The 24971-nt window shown below is 27.8% G+C and overlaps 2 protein-coding genes across 4 annotated transcripts in view; one reads left to right on the top strand and one right to left on the bottom strand.

Moving 5' to 3' along the window:
* STUB1 (STIP1 homology and U-box containing protein 1) lies at positions 1-20058 on the bottom strand. The gene is made up of 7 exons (XM_087166301.1): positions 19643-20058; positions 17859-18057; positions 16906-17071; positions 11915-11984; positions 7342-7398; positions 4827-4943; positions 1-343 (listed from the first exon to the last, which is right to left on the bottom strand). Exons 1-7 carry the CDS (start codon positions 19742-19744, stop codon positions 218-220), a joined length of 837 nt encoding a protein of 278 aa, XP_087022427.1. The 5' UTR covers positions 19745-20058; the 3' UTR covers positions 1-217.
* Positions 20032-24971, top strand: part of LOC107449359 (E3 ubiquitin-protein ligase RNF13) — a 20235-nt gene continuing 15295 nt past the window's right edge. The window contains exons 1-3 of one of the 3 annotated variants that reach the window (XM_087166300.1): positions 20032-20088; positions 21982-22113; positions 24727-24807. In XM_087166300.1, the coding sequence (XP_087022426.1) occupies positions 22021-22113; positions 24727-24807 (174 nt within the window). In that variant the 5' untranslated portion in view covers positions 20032-20088; positions 21982-22020. Of the gene's footprint in view, positions 20210-21981; positions 22114-24726; positions 24808-24971 lie in introns of all 3 variants that reach the window. The other 2 variants (XM_016064864.5, XM_043047499.3) reach the window with 2 other exon arrangements.

Genomic DNA, 24971 nt, shown 5'->3' with positions numbered 1-24971 from the left:
TTAAACACACACGTGAAGACTTTTTATTCATTTATATACGAACAGGAATATAATTTATCTTATTTTACATTAAATGATATGCATCAAAACAAAAACATTTCACAAACGTTGTATTTTAAAAAAGGAATTAATTTGAAATATATATGGATATCAGTGTCGTCATGAAAAAACGGAAATTTCATTATTTAAAAAATAAAATAACAATAATAAAAAATGGCTAATAATCTACAACCCATTCATTCTCTGCTATAAAGACATCCACTACCTCTTTCAATGCAAGGTTTGGAATCAACTGGTCTTGTGTCAAAGGTGTCCTCGTGACTGGGTCAAAATGTCCGACTCGCTGTAAATGGAGAAAAAGTTTAAAACAATTGATTTTATAAAAATATTCACTTTATCAGACACTAAATGCCACTTGCATAGCATATTATCATACCTGCCAACATTGGAGAAACAAAATAACAGAGATTTTACTAGTGACATTTCTTAGGCTACTAGTAAAGTTAAATTTTTTGAACTACTGATGTTCAACTAATTTTGAACCATATTCAGAAGTCGAAGGAACTCCTGGATTGAGAGAAATTTATCCTTGTGAAGGACTTTTTGATAGAACTAATCCGCGTTTGCGTTACATGGAGCGGAAAATCACGAAACACTGCCACGGCTAGCCTGACGGCAAGGGGACTCTAACCCATGATCCATCTACCGATTAGGATATTTTTACTTAAACTTTTAACACTCAACATACTGCAGTGCTGGCAATAGTACTATCTGTTGAGGAATAAGAGAAGTATTTTTGACATCATCGGATATTTTATTAGCAAAATTTTTTTAAATAAATTTCTTCAATAAATACGGAGATATTTGAGAATATATGGGTAAACAGGAGATAATCGTAAATTACAGGAGCCTTCGTTAAAAAAGAGGAGAATGGGAAAGTATGTATTATGCTTTGGAGCCTTTAAAAATAAAATCAATGATTGGATTCAGCTAATGCTGGTTTGTAAGGATGTTTTTAGGCAGTTCTGTCATCATATAAAATTCTTTTCTTGATCATATTAGCCACAATAAAAAAAATTTTCAAAATTGAGTTGCTCATTCTATTTTTTAAATTAATAATTATTTTATTTAATTATACAAAAAATAAATTTCAAATACTTAAACCATAGATTAACAAAGTTACTTGGTGTATTTTTTAGATTTAAATAAAAGCTATTTATGAAAGCGTATTAAAATAAAATTAAATCATATGAAATTAAAAATAAAATTATAAATTCATGAAATTAAATAATAAAGTAATAATAAAATTATAATTAATATGAAATTGAAAAAAAATTATAAAATTAATTAGTATAGTATATAAAATTATAATTAACTAAACCAAAAATTAAGAAAGTTACTGGTTGGATTTTTTACATTTAAATAAAAGTTATTTATGGAAGCATATTCAACAAAAATATTAACAAGATTAATATTATTGATCATACTTAACTTATAAAGATATACAACGAATGAAGCAACATAAGAAAACATTAATAAATTCATATTTCTAATGAAAATTAGTGAACAGCCCCAATTTAATTTTTATAAAAATTTCTTACTTGGTTCAGTATTTCTTCAATGAAAAGATAATAATTTTTTTTCAATATTTTTGCAATGTAAATACAACGAGCATTGAAGACAGTGACACTTCACCAACAATCAAGTTAACAAGAGGAATAAAATTTTCTTTTGCTGTTAGGGAAATAAATTTGGTTTGGTTGGTCCCCGTGATCAGCAAAATTTTGAAAGATTTTTCAGTTCGATTTCTGAGGGCAGAAAATGAAGCAAAATGTAAGAGAGTTGCACACATGAGTCCAAGAATCCTTCCCATGGAATAAAGCAGACCAACAACTATTTCATCATACATTTAAAATGATTAGTGCTTTTATATGCTACGGTGCAACTGTACACCAGAATGGATTGCAGTTGAATGAATAATGAAATGAAACAATGTGAGCACAAACGACTTGATGAACAAAAAAATATCTCTTTTTGGAAAAGGGGTAATTGTGATGATGAAACACCAAGAACTAATAATGTTTTTTTCAGTACTTCAGCAAACTTTACCCTAGGTGGTTGCTTGCAGATGTCAATGAGTGTAGAGAGACACAGGTTTTGTTAAGGTTCAAATGGGCGATCTAGTGGCATAGCTGTCAACTCTACTGGTTTTTCCTATAGCAGAGATGATTGTGCTTCGGAAAAATCCCATTTTCCGGATTTTTCGCAAAACGCGATCCGGAAATCCAAGATACAGAAGTTTCAAGAAATCATCGATCACATTTATGTATAAAAATTCTTGTATATTTTATTTAAAAATATTAGAACTAGAATTTATACTTGGCATCTCTTTCATTCGTTAATATTTTTTCTGGTAGAATAATAAATGTGATTAGAGATAAAAGTAAACTTATAAATAATTATTCATTTAAATTATGCTGCATATAATTTATTTAGAATTTCATGTTCTGAAAATATAAATGATTTAAATTTATAAAGACATTAATTTTTTGAAATGTTTCGTTAATGATTTTACTCGAGAAATTTTCAGGATTTTTGAATTGGACTACTGGATTTTGCCACTTTCTCCTGGTCTACTGGTTTAATAAAATATTTCCCTAATTTTTGTACATTTCAGAAAATCCCTTTAAAAAAAAACCTTATAAAGATACAAATTTTTTTTTTATTTGTTCGTTCATTATTCACTTGACTATTTAAAATAAGTATTACTGCTAAATAATGAAGTAAGCTGATTTTAGATCAGTTTGAAACTTTTCTTCCTTTCAGTATTTCAAAATTATAATTTCTCTGTTATTGAAATTTATGAATTCAAAATAATAATAATCTATATCCAAGTTCATTTACTGTCAATCACAAACAGAAAATATGCCATTAAATTTATGTTTATAGTAATTAGTGGAATGCAGTTTTTTTTTATTTCATTGAGTATAAAAATCCAAAAAATATATGTGTTCAAAATATTTTAAATATTACACAATAGTTAGCAGTTAGTGTGACATTTATATTTTTCGAATTATCTAATGGATTCAGTTATGTAATTGGGCATTGTTGAACAACCTGATTTTGTCTTGTACAAGAGAAATGCAATTAACCCTTTCGAGCCGACTGTCACATATATGTGACAGCAAGAAACGCGCTCACTTCCCGGCCGACACACCCGCGTGTCAGAGAGTTTTCTCGTTCACCCCCGACCGTCACTTATTTGTGCCAGCGTTTCGGAACGTTTTAAAAAATTAAATTTCTTCCAAAAGATGGCATTGTATGTCCATATGGTTTCAGATACATGTAGATTTGACCTTCTACTCAAGATGAAAGTACATTCACGTGGTTTCTAGGGGAAAGAGTGGAGGGGGGGAATGTTTTATGAGGGCTCTTTAAATTAGCACGTGATATTTATTTACAGTAAGTAAGGGAGTTTTTTTTATCTCTCGCTACTTTCGATTTTCGGATTAGTTTTTAGTGGATAATTAGATCTTGTAGGCTTGAATTTTTTTTCTTTTTACCGTTAGAATGTCGAAGCGTCGAAAAATTTTAACTGAGCTGGAAATAGAGGAAATTATGCAAAATATTTAAACTTATTAATATTTATATTACATTTAAACAAGAAATAACTTAAGTAAATAAAGTATCCATAGAAATATATATAAAGCATATGTCACTTAAATACTCTACAGAACAATATTAAACAACGCCCTGATATTTCGGTAATTTCATGGAATTAGGCTTAACATCAAAAAAACCTCCGGCCCTGGGGAGACACACGCTAGAGAGACTGCCGGCCTCAGCGGAAAGCGCGCTTTGCATCGCGAAAGGGTTAAAGAAAAGATTTCACTTCAAAACAAAATTTCTAATTATTTGTACAATACTGGATTTTAAGGTATAAATAATTAACAATAATAATTAACAATATTATAATAACTCTTAACTATAAAAAATAATACTTTCATTTTGCATTTTTTTTTTAAACCTGAAATTAAAAATTAAAAAAAAAATAGATAATGAAATTTTTAAATTCTTAGTTGTGTTTCTTAGACAACTATCAATTTAGAATGTTTTTGCATAGCTGCTAACATGGATAAGAAATAACCCAGTAGATTTCACAAAAAATAATGTAAATTTCATGATAACTGTAGCATAATATACTAAATATTTTACATATAGGGAATTTTAAGGATTTTTATTGTGATCAAAATACAAAAACTTTATCACTATAATTACTATAAATGGTCTGAAATATTTTCTGTTTATGATCGACCTTCAATGAACGTTATATGTTTTTTATTATTTTAATTCATTTTAATAGTAATAAAGCTAGTTAGTAATTTTAAAAAAAGTAAAATTTTTTTTAATTAACTTAAAAAGTATTTTTGAATAAAAATAAACTGAAAATTAAAAAAAAAAAGCATTTAACTAATTATTAACAGCGAGGCTCACTTCATTATATATTAGCAGTACTAACTTAAATATTCAAGTAAGCAAAAAATTCTATTTTAATAGAGATTTTTTTAGGAAAGTTACTCAATTAAGGAAATTTTTGAAAATGTGCAAAAACCAGGATAACTTTTATCAAACCTGTTGACCAGGAAAAACTGGTAAAATCCAGTAGTCTACTGATATATCCAGTAGAGTTAGCAGCTATGTTTTTGCTATTTTCTTTTCGTATTAAATTACATTTTCTTTTACGCAGTGACATTGAGTGTATTAATGATAGAGAATGCTAAATTGTATGCTAAATATATACATATATATATATATATATTACAAACCTGCAAATGTTCTTCTATGTCTTTTCTATCATAAGTGATACCACTGGGTGTTATAACTGGTTCACGCATTATGTCAAAGCTGATTTTCCCACACAAGTAGTCAGGCACATCTCTTTTCTGAAAAAACACAATTCAATAATAAAGACTTGATATCATTATAAAACATATAAAAATAAATTTTGCTATTAAACCCAACAGCATCCACAGTTCTTTCTCGGGACAGTTCTAAAAGGCATCATAAACTGCTTACAGTAATTAATCATAAATCAGAAATTACACAACACAACAGCGACAAAATAAACTTAATTGCTGCTAAACTATACTGTGACTAGCAATATACAGAGGAATGGACAAAGTTTTGGAAACACTTTTACACTAACTCATTTTTTTTTATATTTCTTAAGAAATATTTTTAAAATTATCAAACTTTAAAACTTTAAGGGTCATGCAATTTTTCTTACATATGAATAAAGTTTAAAGCTTTTAGAAGTGTAAAGGACAATAATAAATTCAAATAATAAAAATAAAAATAATGCTTTTGAACACCCTAAGCCAAAATATATAACGATAAGCTTTCAACTTATACTAATTACTTGGGTCATCATATGCAAAAACTGCACAAAATTTTGTAAATCTAGCTTAAATATTCATGGAAATATAGACATTGTTTTTTTAAAAAACTGATTTTTTTTGCAGTGGGTTTCTTTACTAAAATTTCAGAAATATTCATGGAAATATAGACATTGTTTTTTTAAAAAACTGATTTTTTTTGCAGTGGGTTTCCTTACTAAAATATCAGAAATATTCAATAACATTGAACAACTTTTTTAGATTAATTTTTACTTAATGATGAAATTACCAATTTTCAAATTAGAAAAATATTCGTTAAAATTTTTTTAAGATATGAGATTTTAAAAAATTTTTAACAAAGTAATTCTTTCATACTGCAAATGCGCAGAAAACATTTCAGTTTTTTTTCTTCACAATTTTATTTTGAATCGTATTTGGTAACTTAAGAAAATGGTCTGATTTGAACACCTTAAAAATGTAAAAAGATTCTAGCAATTTTTTAGGTAGCTTTTGTACTTCTTTATTGAAAGCTCTAGAGGGCAGGGAGTTTTACACAAATTTCGTTTTGTATCATAACAAAATTTAATAACAAATGATAATACAATAAAATGATGGTTTAAACAACAAAATATGATGGTATTGGGAAATAAAACGTAATTTGCAAGTGAGTGGTCCTACATAATTCCGATGTCATTTTTAATAAATCTAGGTTAATAGTAAAAAATAAAATTGGTTGTAAACTTCTTACCAGACAAAGTTTTTGTTCCAAATTCACAAAATGTATTTAAATGGCTAGAAAGTATTTACATTTTCAAGGTATTCAAGTCAGATTTTTTTCATAAATTACCAAATACAATTCAGAACAAAATTATGAAAAAAATTAAATATTTTCCGCACTTGCATAGTATGAAAGGATGTCTTTAAATGCTCATGTTGTGCAATTTTTACAGAAATTTTTTCAGCTACAATAAGAAATTCTGCAGTTAGAACAAGAAAACGTAAGGGGAAAATAAATTTTTTTAATAAAAATGTCCATATTTAAGTTAGGTTTAGGACTTTTTGTGCATTTATTGCTTGTAATAACCGAAGCAATTGATACAAGATACAAGCTTATTGTTGAATCAAGCAGTTTCTTTATTTCATACCATGGGAAGAAATAACTAAGCAGGGAAGCAATCACATATTAACTCTAATTTCGATTTCAGATAGAAAGTTGTATAGGGTGCATAGCCAAATCTCTCAACAAAAATTAAGCACCTTTAAAGTACTTTTCAAGCACTCAAAAATATTTTTAAGCATTATATACATTAACAAAAAGCAAAATAATTTTCAATCACTTTACACGATCATGATAAAATAACCACTTTCTGACAAAGAACTCTTTTCTTGATTATATTAGCCATTACAAAAAGATAGAGAGATTTTCGGTTCGATTTCAGAGGGTGGAAAATGAAGCCTGACATTGAGAATATCTCGTAAAATTCAGCAGAGTTGCACATGAGAGTGCAATAATCTCACCAAACCCAGCTAAGTAGTCACTCCCAAATATTTAATCAAACATGTAACATGATTGGCGCTATCACACGTTACGGACGAATGACACACTAAAATTGATTGTGGTTGAATGAATTGTGAAGACATTGGATAGAACAATGTGAAAAGCAAGCTTTTGCATAATACGGAGCAAAAATCGACAAGATAGGAAAAAAATCTTAATTTCGGAAAGGGAAAATTAAGCACTTTTTAAAAATGCAAAAAAGCACCTTTGAGAGCTTTTAAAAAACAAAAATAAGCACTTCTTTCAAATGCAACGCACCATGTTATACAGTTAATCAAAGAAATCTACCAGTAAAAATTAAGTGATTAGAGTAGGCACTAAATTTTTCATGAAATATTATTTATTGTAATCAAAAACTAAATATAACAAAAATAAAACAGTATGTACCATTCTTTGTTCATCAAGCTTGTCAAACATACCATTTAGGTCTCTTTGATATTGGTCCTGTAAGAAAAATAAATAAGTAAATAATTATATAGTTATTGATAAATTTTTATCTGCCAATAGGCATACAAGGTTTATATACAGAGGAAGAGACTCTCTAAGGGGAAACATTTAAACTTATAGGTGCATTGAGCATACAGGGTATCTGCCACACTTTAGATTTTCAAATCCATGACTTTTCATGACTATTACAAGAATTTTTCACGACTTAACGAAGTTACTATTTTCTCCAAAAAAAACACAACAATAAATTTAAAAAGCATTATAATAACATTAATTGAAATGATAGGTATAACCAAAACTGTTATACTCTGCATCTTCATATTTATATATTTTATATTTAAAAAACAGAGTTAAGAAAGCGTTAAAGCAATAAAATAGCTGGAAAAAAATACAAAAGAAAATTTGTTTTTCATTTTTTTTTCTGCAATCATTTCATTTTATATTCTTAAGATTGTTTTCTCCTTATCCGACAATGACTGGCTTGCTTCAGCTAGAATTTTAAATTGATAAAATAAAAATAGTAAATAAATAAAAAATTCTGAAATCACAGAAGTTTAAAAGATAATTTGCTCTAGAAATGATGTTCTTTCTTACATTTTTTAAAGGAACAGGATAAAAACATTTTATATTTTAATAAAATATAATTTTGAGTGGGGTTTTTTGTTACAAATTCAGGTATTCAGAACACCGTGTAAATTCCATTTTAAAAATTAGATTTTTCCGCAACCAAAATCCATGACTTTCCATATTTTCAAAAAATATTTAAAATCATGACAAATTTTGTTCAATACCGAAATCCATGACTTTCCAGGTGCGCAGATATCCTGAACATAGTCTACTTATTGAGCCTTGATGGCTCAGGGGATAGAACGTTCAACTTCTAATGGCGTGAACCGGGTTCAAATCCCTGCGTGGCTGGTCGATAAGAATTCTACGCCCGGCTTGCACTGATTACAGTGTAGACACAAAATATCCTCAGTGATAGACGGATCATGGCTTACAGTCCCTTTGCCGTGAGGCTTACCATGGGAGGTTCTCATGGTCTTTCTCTCCATGTAACACAAATGCGGGTTAGCTCCATTAAAAAGTTCTGCACAAAGGCAAAATTTCTTCTGATACTTGATCCAGGAGTTCCCTTGTCTTCTGGATTAGGTTCGGAATTACAAGGCTACGGAGTTGAACATCAGTAAGCCCAAAAAGTTGAGTCAGCTGTTCAACGACGGTTATAAAATAATAATAAAATAGTCTACTCATTACATAAAAAAATCAGCAAAATCCTAAATCAAAATCTCAGTGAAAAATTAGAATCCATCTTAAGAAGTTTTAATAATTTAGACTCAGTTAATTGCAAATTTTTATAATAAAAACGTAAAAAAAAAGAAAAAAAACTTCCAGAAAATATTGAAAATTTAGATATTAACTTGAATCACAAACAAAAACATGGACAAGACAAGTACTTAACTTTAATAACACATATCACTTGGTTTCAGCAATATACACAGTTACAACAGCTGAACTACTACAAACTCACAGCTATTTTTTACTGTAAACATAAGCATTATGGTTTTGAACGCAATACTACAAATTTTATAAAATTTATTAGTGGGGAGTGAAAAATACTGCGAATACAGTAATAAGTTCTATTTGAGCGAAGTTACAATTATTAGTTTTGGGTAGCAGATACGTGTGAACCTATTTCATAGTAACTATGCACATTCTTGAATATTTTTTAATCACTTTTATTAGCTCAGACCTAAATTTAAGATCGATGTGTATATAATACAAAAAGTATAAGGTAACTGATAATCAGTTGGTAACTCATACCAAAAAAATTGGTACTTATCCATTTTTATTGCACATGTTACAACTTTTTTAATGAAAAATATTTTAGTTTGCATGATAACACAAAACTTGAGAAATATGCATTCCAAATTATTATGAATTAAACAACATTAACAGGGGTGATTGTGAGCCCAAGTCAAAATTCCGGAAAATTCATTGAGTTAAATAGTTAAAAAAAAAGAAAAAGAACAGTTTAATTGAAAAAAATTTAAACAAGATTTTTTTCCTTTTTCTCAATATTTCTCAGTTCACTTAAAAATATTTAAAATTTTACACATACCTATACCATTTACACATACCTGGAGAAGTAATTAAAATTTACAAATATGTCTTTCTTTCTTGTGTTTATGATTATAACAACTATTTACTGATAAAAAATGAAAATTAATCATGAATATGAGCTTATAAAGTATCTCTCGGGCTCTCCCTTACAAACAAATAAAATAAACTGTGTTTTTAAGTTCCACCTTTGAAAATTTGATTTCTGGAAACTTCTGTGATCAATGATTATTTGAAATGTCTGGAGCTTCGATCTCCGGAAACTTCCGGATCACTGCAAGCGAAAATTCCGGAAATCCGGATTTTTTCCGGAGTACAATCAGCCCCGCATTAACTACAAATTAAAATATGCAATAAAATTTTTTTTATCCAAAGCAGTTATTACAATAAATAAACTACTTGCGAAATTTTTAAAAAAAAATTTATGCATATATCAAGTATAGTTTTACTTTTAAGTAAAATAACTTTTCTGTCATGTTTTAAAATATCATTTCTTATTGAACTTTCAATTGGATTCCATTCTTATTTATGCTTATGGCTGGTACAACTGATGGTCCACAATTGCAGGCACCATAGGCAAAAGGTTAATGGTCAATATCAAGATTTAATATTCCATTGAAAATTGTAATTGGTATGATTACTTTTTAATCAGAGCTAAATGATTTTATTTGCAGAAGTTTCTCAATAATTTTAAAAGCATAAATAGAAAATAATTTCTGAATGACTCTGTAGTCCAGAGGTCGCCAAAGTGGTCTATATAGACCCCCAGGGGTCTATTTAACAAAAGCGGGGGTCGATCTGAGACAGGGGGGCGAATGGGGGTCGATCCGAATCGGAAGGGTCGCTTGTGGGTCGAAAAAAAAAACAGTTCTCAATACGCAAATCACACATGCCTAATTAAGTATGTGAAATTTGTGATTTTTTTTTATAATTGACTCAATATCAGTTTCTTTATAAAACATAAATTAATAAACGTATATTTATTGGGGTGAAACAAGTATTTATGTACCACCGCGCAGTGGCACGAACTCAGCGCAGTTTATAAGTCATATGCATATGTGCGCTTGTCCAAATGTCACGTGTGACGAGCATTGACGTTACAAATGCAAATATCATACGCAGTTTCAGCTATCTTTGCAAACTGTGTTGAATATTTGCAGTGTCATTATTAAAATTTTTACAGTTTTGGATAATTAGTTATTGTTTCGATAAAACCATTCGTTTGGTTTAGATATCAATTTTAATTATCAATGCACAAAAAAAGGTAAGCATTAATAATATGGATTAGTACAGCCCGCGACAAAACTATAGCACACTTTGTATTTTTTTACAAAAATTACAAAATTGACCAATTTTGACGAAAATTAAAATTGACCAATTTTGAACCCAATATAGCGAACCTTGCAAAAATACACCAGGCACACCCATCTCATTGATCAAGAAGCAGTAAATCTTTAGTTGCTTTACTTATTATATCTACTTATGCATAATTACTTATTATTTAATAATAAGGTATTTAAATTTCAATATTAATATATTTTTCATAAAACTATTGTTTCACAATGTACTATTACTTTAATAAATGTTTAAAATCATAAAATAAATGTACAAACACAGAATCTAATATAGTTTTATTTTAATTAACAGAAAATTACTTTTGCGGGGGGTCGATGGAGATTTCGAAAAATTATATAGGGGTCGATGACCAAAAAAGTTTGGCGACCCCTGCTGTAGTCCAACACTTTAAAAATTCTATAATTATTGAATTGTTAAATAGATTGAAATCTTTATACACAAAATACAAAGACATTAATCCAAAGTTCTGAAACAAACAATCCCCATAAAAAAAACAATTTACATTGATTTTCTAAAAATAGTAAATAAATAAATATAATTGGACACCTTCTTTTAAAACTTCATGATAAGAAAATTTAATTAATCAAGCTTTTGTTCCTTTATAATATTATTCAAGAGTCAGAAAATTTTAAAACGAATCAAATAGAAGAGATCACTTTTGTATAATTTGTGGATATCTTCCCCAGTTCAACTTATCAAAAATAGCAATTTTTAATAAAGCTTCATTTAAAATTTATTAATCAAGCTTTTATTTCTTTACAATATTATTCAAGAGTCAGAAAATTCTAAAACAGCAAATCAAGTAGAACAGATCACTTTTGTATAATTTGTGGGCGTCTTCCCACTTCAACTTATCAAAACTTGTAATACTTATTTAAAAATCAAATGGGTAAAAAACTTATTATTAATTGCAATATAATATCATGTATTACTTTTTCTGATAATTTAGAATTTTAAATAAAAACAAGCAAATAAATAATAGAACAATTATAAAGAAAATTCATCCTTGCAAAAAAATAAAAATAAATGAGCTTACAAATTTTTCTGTGAGCCTTGCAATTTCATTTTTACTTTTTAGTCCCAAACTTTGAAGGTGGGAAATTTCTCTGCAATAAAAATAGACAGAAATTAAGAGATATGGGCAATAATGTATTCAGATATCTAATTTAATTTCCGTATTAAAATATTAAATTAAAACAAAAAGGTAATGGATCAAAAAAGCTAGGTAATATTCTTAAATACTAATGTATTCAAATTTCGAACATATTTCTTACTACAATTTGGAAATGGAGTACAGGCTTTTTTCCTACAACAAGATTTGAATACCATGCAACTAACTGTCCTTTCAAATTTTTCACACCAAGATTGTGAACATATTTTGAACTATCATAATTGAAGTTTTCATGAATTGTGATATTGTGTCAACTGTGGTAAGTATAAAAAGTTTGAACCTGGTTCTTTTCTTAATGCTAGTGACTTTGAAATGTTCATGTTTTAATACAATATGCATAATTATCTAACAGGGTGCGTAGCCAAATCTTTCAACAAAAAATAAGCACCTTTTAAGCACTTAAAAAATATTTTTAAGCAATATATACATTAACTAAATACAGAATAATTTTCAAAGACTTTATATGATCATGATAAAATAACTACTAGTTTCTGACGAAGAAGTCTTTTCTTGATTATATTAGCCATTATAAAATGATGCAGAAATTTTTTGATTCGATATCAGAAGGTGAAAAATGAAGTCTGAAATTGAGAATATCTTGCAAAATGCAGCAGACTTGCACATGAGAAGGCAATAAACTCACCGAACCCAGCCAAATAGACGCACATACGGACTCATAAGTATTTCTTCAAACATGTAAAATGATTGGCTCTTTCATATGCTACGGACCGATGGTAAGCCGAAATGGATTGTGGTTGAATGAATTGTGAAAAAGTTGCATAGAACAATGTAAAAAGTACGCTTTTGAATAATCTGTGGTGAAAATCGACATGGTAAAGAAAAAAAAATCTCATTTTTGAAAAGGGAAAATTAAGTATTTTTAAAAACACCCAATGAAAAAAGCACCTTTAAGGGCTTTTAAATAACGAAAATAAGCACCTTTAAGCACATTTTAAAAACGCTATTCACCATGTCTAATGGCAGAGGGGGACTAAGAATAGAATGGCACAGGCTTAGTCTGTTTATGTAAAAATAGTTTTAATTGAATTATTATTTATTTAGGCTCATCAAGGCATAAAAGCTATCTAGTCTATTTTTTCACGCTCCCTCCAATCCCATAAATAGCACCTTTTTCAAATCTGCTTGTATATGCCATTCTTTCTCCTTTTTTTTTCTGACACCAAGAGTTTAGGAAAATAAAAACAAATATTTTCCAAACTGCCATAACTCATAAAAAAAACCAAGATATCAAAATCTACTGTTCACTTCTATCAGTATAAAATTTATTACCATTTAAAAAATAAATTCGAACAAAAAATTTAAAAATGCTCTGGTAGCCGATTAGATCACGTAACATATATTTTGTTACATCTGACCATAATGAAAATTTCAAACTGGAAATTTAAGGCTATGGAACAGAAAGGTTTAATTAACATCGCTCATGCAAAATCACACTAAGCATCATTAAAAAAAAAGGAAAACTCCTATAGACTTAAAATTAAAAATTATGTCTCATAGACCACAAGAAATAAAAAGAGAAGTAGCCAATTTTGAGGTGAATGTAGGAAACCAGTGCCAGACGTGTTCACATAATCCAAATTTGCTTTTTTAATAAAGGGAAATCTAATACCAGCAGACACTTCTCATGACATATTTCTTGATGGATTCAAATAATATTATTTTAATGTCAATTAAAATATAATTAAATAACAATAACAATAAGATGCACATAAAAAAATTAAAATAAAAATGAGATGTACATAAAAAAAGTCACATTGTTCTCAATCAAACAACCATTTATTGACTTTTTGCACAACATCAAAATTGAATTAGGACATACAATCAAAAGTCAAGCAGGACATAAGCAAGTAACCTTGGACAGTAAATGAAGTGACATACTTGAGCTCTTTGTTGCTTAGCTCTTGATAGATAAATGTTTATAAGCAATTAGTTTTACGTTTCTAATAATTTGTTGTATTAGTGTTGCCAGACTGGCTACACTGCACCAGAAAAGGTTAAAATAAGTTCTAGAATAAAAATGTATTTTTTTTTTTTTGTTTTGAATCGTATTTGGTAACTTATGAAAATTTAAAAAGATTCCAGCAGTTTTCTAGATAGTTTTTGTACTTTTTTTTTATTGAAAGCTCCATAGGGCAAGGAGTTTTACACAAATTTCATTTTATAATATATAAAAAAATTTAATGACAAATGATAATACAATAAAATGATGGTCTAAACAACAAAATATGATGGTATTGGGAAATAAAACATAATTTACCAGGGGATGGTTCTATATAATGCCGATCTTTGCTTGGCTTAACTAAATCTTGTTTAGGAGTAAAAAATAAAATTTGTGGTAGACTTTTTACCATTCAAAGCAGGGTTGGCAGGTTTTTGACATGTGACAGTTTTTGACAGTTTAAAACGTCACATCAAAAACCTCACTGTCAAAAACCTATATTCATATATGAAATTTAATTAATACATAAAATTTACATATTTTTTATAAAGGATAGTGTTTCTAAATATGTTCTAGAAGAAATAAATTTAAAATTTTGAAGAAACACTTATATTTTGAATAGTAACTAAAATCTTGTATTTTTGAAAATTCACATCTTTTGTTAACATAAGACAAAACAAATTTAAGTGCTTTCTGTTAAATACACAGAGTAGTTAGTGTCGATTTACAGTATATTCAGCTTATTTATTTACTATGCTGAAAATTTAGTTTATCCAAATACTTGTGAATTTCATTTTGCTGAATACTATATAGTTTTGTTGAATATCTAAATATTCAGCTGTTGAATAATTACTTCTTGCTTTCAAGATATACATTATTTGTATTCTTAATACAAGTGGAGAAAAAAAAAATTAAGAGATAAAAATTGTTTTAAAATGATAAGTGTAATAATTATAAATAAATATAATAAACAATATGAATTATATTTTTCATTATTCATAAATATAACTATTTTTAAATTCAAATTAACATACTGGATAATAAAGATATTCGGTATAACATTAAAAAATTTTTTTTATACACTTGTATCAAGTTTGTATTTATACAACATAACTTGTAAGTTCCTTATAAATATTAGTTATATGTTCCTCATATGTCAAAAATGCATAGTAATAAACTTTTAATTTTCTTAAATATCAACAAAAAAAAAATTTTTTTTTCAAAATATAAATATTTAAACAATTTTTGTGCGAAATTTTTCTGCACATGCATTTGAATATAAATTTCTAAGATTTTAAATCTGTTATTTTACTTTAATTTTAATTAAAAAATATTTTAAAACCTGCTGATTACCTATAGTATAATTAAATTTCAATATACTGCATGGCAACTGTTGGTAGTTTTGAAGTTTATATATTTTCTGTGCAAACTTCAGTTTTTGACGGTTTAAACCAGTATTTTACCCTTGTCATGTCAAAAACCATTTTTTGACGTTAAAAACCCAACCCTGATTCAAAGCTTTCATTCCAAATTTACAAAAAACTACTTAGAAAATTGCAAGAAAATATTTAAATTTTCAAGATAATCAAATCAGTCTTTTTTCTAATGATTCATTGAACTAGTGTAGCCAGACTGGCTACACTGCACCGGAAAGGGTTAAAATAAGTTTTAGAACAAGAATGTCATCTTTTTTCTTTGCTTGCAAGCTGGATGATTATAGAAAAAAGGGGCCATCAATTACTGCCTAAGGACATTAGAACTTTTAAAAGGTAAATATTTGGTTCAAATGAAATATTTATCAAGATTAAAGTATGATTTTTAAGCAAATAATATAATAAAATTGTAGTCCATTAAGGTATAAATATTCTTTACACTAGAGAAATAAATTAAGACAATTTTGTTCGAAAAACTAAATGTTTTACCATATAATAACTTCTTTTTGCATTTGCATAAAAAATTTATTATAAATATTGTTTGATTATTATAAATACAGTGGTTTCTCCTTTTTGGGGCATCTAATGGAGGAGTTAGCATTAGGCATCAATAGAACTCTCTATGCACCCCATTTATAAATAGGCAGAGCTGATTAACTCTGATAACAGGTTTTATTGCTATTACAGATGATCTTTCCAGGGAAAATTTACTACCGTTTAGTGGTACCTTCACAAATTCAACTTTCAGAAAAATGGTAGTTTCACAAAATACTTTTCTTAAAAAAGCAAATTTTAAGATTTTCCTCCACGCCTTTTAAAACTTTGTGGTACAATTGCCTTTTTTTTTTAGTTAAGCGGTAGTAAATGACTGCACGCGATAAATTTATGTTTGAATATATATTTCTTTCTTTTCATTACTAAAAATCTTCGTCTTTATTTATACTTATAAATATTTAATTTTTACAGCTATACTCAGTATTAACAGAGTACAACATCAAAACTTGTCTGAGTATGTTAATATTGAAAATCTGTTCTTTTATCTCAATATGCTAAGTGTGCTGAGTACTTGGTAAAATACTAATTTAAAGTATTTTGTGTACATGTTGTGTTGATTTTTTAATTTTCACAAAATAGGTACCTTTTAAAAAAACCTAGACAGACCCCTGTTTTAATCCCCTGACCCTGTATCACACTAACTTCCTTGAGCTTTCTTTATTCCTTTTTTATATTCTTTGGTGGGGGTATACTTGATAAAATTTTACCAACTATCAAGGTTTATTAAATTAATAAAAACTGTGCAATATAATTACCAAAATCTATCAATATTTGAGTCTTTTTGATTAAAAATTTTGTATTGAGGAGATTACACATTCTCCAAAACTTGTTCTCATGAGAGCCCGCTTCTAATTATATATGAATGTCAGGATATAAAATTATAAATGAATGACAGGTAACTTATTTACTTTTCCTTGTCTTCTAGTATTAACCGATTTAAGTATGACTGCAATTCAATTTCTTGTGCTATTCTTTTTTCCTCTTGGACAGTCCAACGCTTTTTCTTTGCGATTCTCAGCTGGCTGGCAATATCGTCACCATAATTCAATTTCTGATCTTTGGCTAAATCACTAGCTGCAAAAAATATGAATTTAAGAACACTTAAAAAGAAATTAATAAACTTTATTCATTTGTTAAAAACAATAATGGAAATGTATAATTTTAATATCATTACAAAAATTCAATAGCTAAACGATTAAACTTCATTCTAACTCAAGGTAGAGTGCTGAAAAAAATAAACATACCACAGAAGGGTTGCTATATTTGTTTGCATTTTCAGATATGTGACAAAAGTGGTGTTAACTGCTTCCCTGATTACCCCGAGTTAACTCCCGGATGTATATATTGCAAATATTTATAATCCCAGCAGAATTCTTCAATACATTTTGTTTTATCATATTTTTACTCGTCCGAAAGCAAAGCAAAAAATAATGATAATCTACTGTGATTGGAAGTTTGCCAATTTTTGTTTGGGAGTTTTGCTGTTTGTGGGACAGCAGATCTGTTTTGTGCCATTGTATATACGATGGTTGCTGAATTTACACAGAAAATAGAGTACGAAAAATGGCGTTGATTGGTGGTGATTTTTCAGATTATGAAAATGTGAACATATACAAAGATTTATAATTAACTTTTTTCATTTGGCCTAGATAATTTGGGATAGTAAACTGATAGCAAATTAAACATCTTTTATGCATAAAAAAAATACAATTTTCACTTAGAACTTGCGTATTATGTTTTGTTTTAGTTCTTTGTATTTATTAATGAAATAAAAAATCTGTTAATTTCTTGCATTTTTTTTAATTCATTGCATTTTTTTGTATTCAAATAATTCTAGTTCCTTAAAAGCAATAACAAATACCTCGTTGTAGATATTTAATGGCTTCATCATAGCTTTCGAGTTCTAGTAGAGCTTGACCATAAAAAAAGTTCCCTTTCACTGAAGCACAATCAAGTTCAAGAGCACTACGACAATCTTGGCATGCATGATCCCACTGATGCAACTTTAGATGACATAATGCTCGATTTGTAAAATAGGTTGGAATTTGAGGATTTAATATCTGCAATAAAAGAAAGGTTAAATAAAAATTTCTCTAATAACATAAGTAGATACATTGGCCCATAGTTCTATAAGTAGATACATTGGCCCTGCAGCAGAATTTTTTCAAGCTTTCTGCAACATACCTGTCTAATTATATCTTTCTGAAAGATACTTTTAAAAATAACAAATATTCATATTACTAAACTAAAGTTACAGAATCGTCAACTTAAATAAAAATTTCCGGATCAAATGAAATAATTTTTTTAATTGAATGCATAATTTTTTAATATTCTAATATTACGGACGATATTCTCGCATTTTGTAGGGGAAAAACCCTATTTATTTCATTTTACGCATTTTGTAAATCATTATCACATTAAACAAAATAGTTAAAAAAATTGTGAGATCCGTAGCAGTAACTTCCGGGGGGGAAAAAGATTGAGGACAAAATCACATAAATTGGACTTTTCAAAAAAAGGGTTACTAAATGTGTGTTTTTATTTCAAGATTCAGTAGTTGTAATAAATATCATTTTATTAAATATATTGGATTTTAATAACTATGTGGAAATCAATAGTAATAACTGCATAAAAAAATTAGAACGAAAATTTCTGCAGGAAAGAAAACTGCAGAATTGCTTCTATATTCTCAAATGGGAATCGAAAAATCACAAGCATTCTTTTCCATTCGGATGCGCGAGAAAGGCATCGTTTGAATATAGTTTTGTAGAAAGGATAAAATCTTACCAAAGTTTCTGTAGAAAAAAAATACTTTTTACTTCCCTAAAGAAAAAAATCTTTCTGCAAGAACTCGGTAACGTTCTGCGACAATGTCGCCACGGAGCACATTGGTTTATTTTTCAAGGATGCTAGCTAACGGGCTTAAAATCTACATACATTTTTCATTGCATAACGCACACATTTTAAAGTAATTTCAAACTTTAATCAAACACTTTACTTATTTATTTTTTTTTAATAAGGGGAGCACAACTTACAATCTTTGAAGTATCCTTATATATACCAAAAAACTACATAATTAGCAACATTTAACACAGTTACCTTTTAAAAATAAATTGTTTACAAAATCTTTACAAATGTTACTTTTTGAAACTATTATTTGACCAATTGTGACAAATGGAAATGAATCCTTGACAATGACTAAAAAAGACGAAAATGACTTGCTGCTGTTTGAAAAAAAGGTTCTGAGGAAAATAACAGGACCTATTAAAGATAGAGGCAAATGGAGAATTAGATTGAAGATCGGTTCTTAAAATAAATAGATTTTTTACCAATTTTTTTATATGATTTTTTGCAAGTCTTTTTAAAACAATTAAAATATTTAATATTGACGATAATTTACGTAACAAAATTGTAATTTTAAAAAAATAACTAACATAAACACAACGCAATATTCAGCAAAGTTTAACGAAATTTGTCGTCAATCCAAGCAGCACCCAATTCTACACTATAACCTATAAAACTAGGTAAGCGAATCTTAAAAACAATGAATTTATAGACAAAAACGGGTGTTTCTGAATTGAACATATAATTTATTGAAATGCAACTATTTAGTTGGAGTTTGAATTTCCATAGCTTTATGCTTACGATTGCTTTACTGTAACAGGAGACAGCATCATCATATTTTCGAAGACTAAACAGCTTGTTTCCTTGTTCTTTCAATTCCACAGATGTCATATTCTGTTTCATTCTTTTATATTAACAAAAAACTACACTTTGTTGAGAACCTAAAACGGCACAGTAAATTGTACGCATTATTATAAATCAATCCGCATTCAAGCTAATTTCATTTTCTCACGATATTATTACATCAGTTGTTTTGGATTGTGTTATTTCTGATAGAAAGTTAACGCTTCCGACCACTTATTTTCTTGCAAAAATTTCTTGTATGATGCTAGCCCAATCAAAAATTTGTTCCAATTGAACTGACCTTCACAAATTTTTGATGTTTGAAATAAACTACTCTAGTTGGCAACATTCAATAACTCTTGCTTGCTGTGATTATTTATTTTGAGACAGAAACTAAACTTCTGGTATTGCGTTATTCGTATTTTGTAAATAAAATTTTAATTTTGTGACTTATTAAGCGAGTTCTATATTTAATTCCAGTTCTACTTCAACAGAAAATGTTCTGTGACTTGATTCAGGATATGGGTATATAGTTTTCATTTTTCACAGGAAAATTTAAAACTTTGTTTAAAAAAATCCTTATATTTACCTTTACCATAATTAGTTTGAATTAGGATTATTTTCTTTTCTCCATTGAATGTTATCAAGAAATAATACGATATCAATTAAAATTGCAATTTCATCAGAACTATGTAAATTAAATTTGATTGCAATCGAAACTTAAGTCTTCGGACAATATGCGATTAAGGATGAATAAATACAAATTGACGACCGATAATATTTAATATTTACAGCTGTCTTCTACAAGTTAATATATAGTTATAAACATAATTAATTTCAGTTTAAAAATGCATTATTGACCATGAAAAATAAATACATACACTCTTTCTCAACATCATAATTATTAATAAAGATATGTTGTCCTTGTAACACGCAGTTTCAAATCATGTATAAAAAACATTCATGTGCATGATTTTATTGATTTTGAATACCACAGTATCCCCCTTTAAGAGAGCTACTCGAATTATTAAGAACTGCATTCAGGAAATGGCAAACTTCGCTCTTTTGTTTCTATTATCTTGCTTTATTTCAGAAGTTGTCGACGATGAAACAGTTCCAGATTTCTTTTAACCAGTACAGATGTCGTTCAGGTCCATCGGAATTATCTAAATAATAGGGTTTTATTTTATGTATATATATTTTAACTTCGAATTGTTTAATTTTAATCATGAAAATTTTCTCGGTTTTCCTTAAAACTTTATATGGTCCATGATATGGTTAATGCAAACTAAGTCAAACACTGTCAGTACAGATAAATATTTGTGACAAAATTTATTAATCCTTGAATACTGATTTGACTTTGATTTCTGCTTCAAGTGATGACAAAATATGATTTTAAATATGTCAGTTTTTTGATTTAAGATTTTAAAAAAAACTGACTAACAGCTATTTACAAAAAACTAAAGTTGTGAAGTTGCAAAAAAAATAGAAATAGAAAATTAATATCCTCTTAATTCTTAAAATAAAACTTTAATACTAAAAATATATTTTCCAAGGATAAAAATTATGCATAAAATATTAAAAAATATAATGTGTCTATCAGAAACACTTTTAAAAATGCAGTGCTATCATAAAAAGCAAGGATTATATACAAAAGTTTAACAGAAAAATAAAAATTGAATCAAATGCAGAGAATTGAGCTAAAATCGTCACAAATCAAACCCATGAAAATGTGATAACGCTAATGGAAAATTTGTGCACCAAAGCAACATTATATTAAAATTATTTAACTTGAAAAACCATGTGAAAAAGACGAAAAAAATTATAGCTTCCGAAATCAAGCACAATGTGGACTTACTAAGAAATTGGCTTTTTTCCTCTTTATTTATGTCAGGGCACGTAATGTTGTAATTTAATGATAGTTAAGAAATATTCCGCTGGTGACGCTGATGAGCGTTTGCGCGGCACCAGACGCCTGAATGCTTTTGCTACATCTTTTACCTTTTTCTTTGTGTTTCGTGCCGTCTATGTTATTAATAAAAATATAATTCCGAAGAACCAGCTCAAGGCAAGTCAAATCATTTCACACTAAAAATTAGTTCATATAGAAATGACATTAAAGTAATATTTTACACATAATCAAGTTAACGGTCCTGCAGAGAGAAATTTTTCATTCAAAGGGGAAACGACGGTGCTCGTCTTGTAAACTCCACCTAGAATGAATATTGTGATTAGTTTCTCTTTTTAGTTTTTCCATTATGTGCTTAATCCTGTAACTTTCTTTTTTAAACTTTCAGTTCTATGTCTATCTCAATTTTGAATTCAGCCTTTTCAAGATGACTAACCGAATCATAACTTCCGTCTTATTAGTTTCCTATATTTTATACCTCTCTCTACAAGTGTGTCTAGTAGAATCAACTATAGATGTTGTAAGTTGTATCTTTAATTACTTGAGAATAATTCTTTATTTTTTTCTGTTTGTATGATATTGCATTTATATATAAACATATATGTTATATAAACTTATTATTATTTATAACATATATGTTAGAGGAAATCATTTTTAAATCAGTTTTTTTTATTATCATAATTATTACAACAAAAAAAACACACTTCAAAAATTTAAGCAATAATTTTATCTTAATCTTGAATAAATCTTTAAATAAAGTTTCAAATTTATTTTATGAGAATAAATTAGGACACAATTATATTTCAAGATAAGAATAAAAAAAATTCTTGAAGGTAAAATTTGCACTCAGTTCACATGAAAATATAACTTAACAACTGTAGTGTGGTTTTTGTTATACAATTTCATAATGGGAATCATGTGTGATAATTGTAAAGTTGCGAATGACTAGAGTAAAATGAGAGATGACTAGAGTAATGACTTCTATAAAAGTTTCATAAACAACTTTGAGATTTTGAGAAAATTGACTAATTTCTAAGAAAAATTTGAAAATAAATTTAAAATTAAAAATAGTCACTTGGAAATTATAGAAAATTCTTCTGAAAAATCTTTGTATCGTAGAAAAGAAAAAAATATCAAAAGTTAAGGTACTTGAGTATTGTTTCTTCATTAAACTTATAATTTCATTCATAAAAATCTGCTGTACACAAAATATAATTTGGAGTAAGGAAGAGGAGAGGAATGGTAACTGAATTCAATAGCAAGATAAGAACACAAAATATGAAATCTAATGTTATATAGCATCAAAGCCAATGCAAAATAATTTTACGGTGAACACTTGTTTATATTAGTTTGCATAAAATCTAAAGTTATGAATGCAGAGAAAACAGCAACCGTATGTATTGTTGTAATATTTGAAATTTATGCAAAATGTTAGATTTCCTGATGTTAACTAATATTTTGTGCTACTTTGGATACTAAATAAGCCATATCTGTAATTAAAAGTATTTTACATCTTGGATGTAACTTGCACTGGGACAGTTGTTCCTGTCCCCTTTTTTCCCCCTTGAGTATAGTCTTGAATGTAACTGTCAAAACTCAAAAGATTACTGAAGTGCCAGGGTGCGTAGCGTTTTAAAAAAGTGCTTAAAGGTGCTTATTTTTTATTTACGTATTTTAAAAGGCCTTAAAAGTGCTTTTTTTTATTCGGAGTTTGTAAAAAGTGCTTAATTTTCTATCTTTTAAAAAGATATTTTTTCTTTGACATGTTGATTGTCATTCTAAATTACAAAAAGTGCACGATTTTCACAATTTTCCCTGCAATATTTATCAGAAACTAGTTATTTTATCATGATTATGTAAAGTTTTTGAAAATGTTTTTGAATTTTATTGATTTTATGATAATAAATTAAGAACTTTAAATGATATGCAAAAAAAATTTTGTTATTACTGCACAGATCCTATTAGGATTTTTTTTTAGAAAGTGAGTAAAAAAATTTTTTGAGTGCTTAAAAAGTACTTAAAAGGTGCTTTTTTTTGTTGAAAATGTGGTTACGCACCCTGAGCGTTTATCAAAGTGGGGGGAGGTGACTAGTCCTCTAAACTTTTGGAGAAATACGAAGATATTCTTCGCTAATATTTGAATTCTTAACAATTTAAATGTTGCTGATTTAATGTTGCTATTTTAAACTTGTCAACAAAAAAAATAGTTATGTTAATTGTTATTTTGTGAAACCGTACTCTAATTGCTTCTTGTTTTTTTTTTGTTTTGTTTTTTAGTATTTATCATAACTTTTTGGTTACAAATGACTTTATATGTCTGGTTTTAATTTTAAAGATATAATGTACAATCAGTATGGACACATGTGAAACAGACATTTCCTGTTAACAGAATATTACAGAATCAACACAATCAAATAGAATTTTGTTTGTACTATGCTAATAAAATCTTCTAAAATGGATTTCATTGTTAAATATTGAAGCAACAAAAATTTTCTTATGTTTTTCATAAGTATATTTTTTTCATTTCATTATTATTATTCACCATATTCTTACCATGTTTGAACTAATTTATTCTATAGTTTATGTGGAATAAATTTGGATTAATAACACAGTAAAATATACATCTATAATATTAAGAACACTAAATTACGTAAGAATCTATACTAATACTCCCATATGATTAGTATACACAATGTTGTATATTGGCAATTCCTACCATTTATGAATTCCATATTTACGGATTTAAAATACATAATCCTCAGTTTGAAAAAATAAAAAAAACTCAAACTGTTCCATTAATTTTTGTTGAAATATTGTTTCGTTTGGACTTACTGCATACTATTAACCTTGTGAGATAATATTAATGAAAAATTAAGAACTGGCTGTAACAGACTTCACATTTTGTGTTCGTTCTGTGGAACCTAGTTTTTATCTTTTAAAAAAATTTTAAATTAATGATAGCTGCAAAAAATTTGAGTAAGAGTAAATTAGACCAAAAGTTATTTTAACAAACATTACTGAAACAGCCTTGGAGAAAGGAAAAAAGAAATTTTTTTTCTTTGAGCATAAATACTGGTTTCTTGAAATATTTTCCTTTCTTTTGTCTTATTTTTCATTAATTTAATTTTTACAGTATGATCATTTTGGAAGAAAAATAGATAGTTTCCAAGATCGAGAAGCTACCTTCGATGATGATAATTTTATGCCAATGGAGGTAATATTTAGTTTTCTCTATATATTGTATTTAATTTTTTTCTGTACAATACTGGGTTCATTCCAGATTTGAAAAAAGAGCAGGATGCTGCAAACTCAAAAATGAATTTTTTTTTTTCAAAGAAGGAGCACATTTCAGCTAGAAAAGGCATTATATTTTACAAT

Source organism: Parasteatoda tepidariorum, chromosome 6 (assembly GCF_982258835.1).
Source record: "Parasteatoda tepidariorum strain Cologne lab strain chromosome 6, Ptep-v5.0, whole genome shotgun sequence".
NCBI lineage: Eukaryota > Metazoa > Arthropoda > Arachnida > Araneae > Theridiidae > Parasteatoda > Parasteatoda tepidariorum.
The sequence above is the reverse complement of the archived record's forward strand: the minus strand, read 5'-3'. Positions and strand labels throughout refer to the sequence as shown.